The sequence below is a fragment of the Oppia nitens genome, unplaced genomic scaffold, assembly GCF_028296485.1.
Source record: "Oppia nitens isolate AA-2021 unplaced genomic scaffold, nextdenovo-longstitch-racon4-pilon3 scaffold30_pilon_pilon_pilon, whole genome shotgun sequence".
NCBI lineage: Eukaryota > Metazoa > Arthropoda > Arachnida > Sarcoptiformes > Oppiidae > Oppia > Oppia nitens.
Genome location: NW_026533211.1, coordinates 361,361 through 364,941, shown reverse-complemented (window position 1 = coordinate 364,941; position 3,581 = coordinate 361,361). Strand labels below are relative to the sequence as shown.

The window sequence follows — 3,581 nt, the reverse complement described above, 5'->3', positions numbered from 1 at the left end:
TATTAGACAATTAATATAATACACACAAAATATACAAAATAAAATTTTTATATCTATTTATGTATTTACAGTAGTTATCAGTTTGAATCTACAAATCACACTAAACAATGAATTTATTTGTAATTATTTTATTTATTATTTCGTTTTAAAATTATAGATAATCGCGAGTATTGATTGTAAATAATGTATTAAAAACAGTATTTATTTTTTTTATATTAGCAAAAAATCATTTCACAAATGATATGTAATCATAAAATCTATATTTTTTTTACTTATGATTAACTAATTTTTTTAATTATCTTAAAGTACAGAAATAAATGTTTTTAAATGTACAATAAATTATATTACAATCTATTGAATTAAAGTAATAGTTATTTATAATTTTTAAAAAAATTTAAATTGTAATCATTATTTTAGTTACAATAAAAAAAATATTCTATTCATTAGCTAAATAATTTAAAGTAAATATAAATTATTAATTATACAATAATAATAATAATGATAATAATGACCGTTAATTTTATTAATAGACAAACATTTATTTTTTTTGATCAATAAGTTTGTTAAAACAAAAAACTATGAAAATAATAATTGTATTAATAGTACTGTTTAGACAATTGTCGTTATCATCAGCTTATAGTGACAAGTTATGTAAGGCATTGGCACCCAATGGCAAGTATCAGCCTATCGGTGCCTATCGTCGATGGTTTCAAAACAGTCATATGGAAAGCCAATACAATGACAGCTATTGGATGTGGAACCGGGAAAAGGAATGGCAGTTTAGGCTGACCTTTGATAACAATAACTGGCCGATTGATGTTGAATTGGTTTCAAACAGTTTAGTCAATAGTATCAACACTAGTATTGTCAATAGGTTTGCACCCAAATGGACGACTAAATCAAATGGAAAACAGTTTTATGAATCATACTATTGTGAGGTCTACTATGAGGTATACTTCAGGCCCTTTAGCTATGTGTGTGTGTGTGTGTGCGCGCGCTCATACTGTACTATATAAACTAACCCATACTAACCCATACTAACCCATACTAACCCATACTAACCCATACTAACCCATACTAACCCATACTAACCCATACTAACCCATACTAACCCATACTAACCCATACTAACCCATACTAACCCATACTAACCCATACTAACCCATACTAACCCATACTAACCCATACTAACCCATACTAACCCATACTAACCCATACTAACCCATACTAACCCATACTAACCCATACTAACCCATACTAACCCATACTAACCCATACTAACCCATACTAACCCATACTAACCCATACTAACCCATACTAACCCATACTAACCCATACTAACCCATACTAACCCATACTAACCCATACTAACCCATACTAACCCATACTAACCCATACTAYCCCATACTAACCCATACTAACCCATACTAACCCATACTAACCCATACTAACCCATACTAACCCATACTAACCCATACTAACCCATACTAACCCATACTAACCCTATTTTTATGGTTTATACTGTATATATTTAGTATGAGCAAAACGAAACAGTAACTACTTATTGTTTAAGACCACCGGCCGATCAGCTTAGAAAAAATGCCCAATTCATGGCTAATTCACTGATAATTAGTCCATTTCCCGATAAGAAAACAATTTATACAATTATTGTCGACCGGGAAAATGTTGTCCCCAAACACATTAAGTATTACTATTTGGACAGCGATCGGATATACATTTATGACCGGTGCCGTAGACAAGGCTGTCGATTGCTGAAAATATTTCAAACACTCAATCAAATTATGTTTAGGTTTGTCGACGCTATTGTCGACTATGATTACGGTACCAAACGTCAGGGTTATGTACTGTTTTTTACCTACAATTCTCAGCCTTATTACTGTTTTGCCACTTTGACTGAACTGTCCCGAGAGGTATGTACTGGTATTATACAGTATAACTGATTGTATGATTGTATATAATAATAATAATAATAATTGCGATAAAAATAATACTTTTAATAATAATTACATTGTGTCTTATGTCATGATATTGTAGTGTAAATCGTTTAATATGTTAAAACGTTTGGCCTCTTATTGTACTAATATATGGTTATCCAATGCCAGTAACACCACTACTACTACTGTCTCCATCAGCAGTACAGTCCTATCGACATCCAGTGCTGAATCAACTAATTGGACGACTAGTGATACAACAATAACAACAACACTAGTAGTCGACGACAATAATGACACAAATACTAACAGATCGTCAACTTATTTATGGTTTTATGTCATTATAATTGTCAGTATTATTATTGTGATTATATTGATTGCAATTATCTATATAATGTATAAAGTTTATGAACCGCCAAAACCTAGCGATGATAACAAATTGGACAAAATTGTATGAATATATATATAAGTTGTTTGTTATTATTTATATTTTGATAATAATAGACATATAAAAAATAATTAATTCAATTCAATTCAATTGTATAGCAATCGAGAGTTCCGTCAGAAATTCGGGCCAAAGTCGGCCAAATGGACACCGATTGGTCACTACATGTGGATAACATATCGACTGAATCTATAAAATCAAAAATGTCATAATTAAAAGTCAATAATAATAATATTCTCATATTATAATAATTTTTATTATTAGTTAATTTAATACAATAAAAAACAATATATATATTTTAAATAACCTAAAATGTTTAAAATTATTATTTATATTATTTTTCTTATATAAAATTTTATATTAAAATATATTTTAATTGTATCTAATATTGTATTAGGAATAAAAAAAAGTAAATAATAATAATTTATTACTTATTAAATTTATTAAATCAAAAAAATATTAAAATATTACATAAATCTAAAAAATCTAAATTATTAAATAAATTATTATATATGTCTATAAAATAAAATAATATATTATAATAATTTCTAGTCATCGCTAAATAACATTCAAAACCATCGCTAAAACAACTGATTCCTCCAAAATCATTGCTGAATCTAATGACTTAACCAATAAAAAAAAGGTTTTATGTCTTACATTATAGCAGTGATTGTCATAATAATTATTATTGTCGTCATTGTTATTGTCATTTGTCTAATAATTTATTACTCAAAAATCATCTAAAGAAGATAAAAATGTAAAAAATATTTATTTAAAAAAATTTATTGATTAAAATATATTATTGAAATTTTAATAAAATAGTAATAAAATAGTTAACACATACAACAATACTCTATCTCTATCTCTATCTCTATCTCTCTCTCTCTCTCTCTCTCTCTATCTCTCTCTCTCTCTCTCTCTCTCTCTCTCTCTCTCTCTCTCTCTCTCTCTCTCTCTCTCTCAATCTATCTCTTTACTAAACAATGTTTTTCACGCAAAAAAAAAGTATATTTTATTAAATTATTTTTTATTTAATAAATTAAAATTATTAATAATCGCGCGATACATTAAAATTAATTGCAATTATCTATATAATGTATAAAGTTTATGATACATTAAAATTAATTGTTTGTCTAATCTATAGTCTAATCAAAAATCACAAATATTAATCATATGATACAATA

The 3,581-nt window shown here is 27.2% G+C and overlaps 1 protein-coding gene across 1 annotated transcript; it reads left to right on the top strand.

The window, feature by feature from the left end:
* The first annotated feature begins 237 nt into the window (after positions 1-237).
* Positions 238-2,609, top strand: LOC128956494 (uncharacterized). The gene is made up of 6 exons (XM_054302212.1): positions 238-244; positions 604-950; positions 1,536-1,931; positions 2,056-2,305; positions 2,357-2,403; positions 2,499-2,609. Exons 1-6 carry the CDS (start codon positions 238-240, stop codon positions 2,607-2,609), a joined length of 1,158 nt encoding a protein of 385 aa, XP_054158187.1.
* The last annotated feature ends 972 nt before the right edge of the window (positions 2,610-3,581 follow it).

Bases quoted from the DNA above. Each gene is read 5' to 3' on its own strand.
- LOC128956494 (XM_054302212.1), top strand. The intron at 2,306-2,356 runs GTATTATTATTG...TAATGTATAAAG, and splicing joins TTATGTCATTATAATTGTCA to TTTATGAACCGCCAAAACCT. The intron at 2,404-2,498 runs GTATGAATATAT...TCAATTGTATAG, and splicing joins ATAACAAATTGGACAAAATT to CAATCGAGAGTTCCGTCAGA.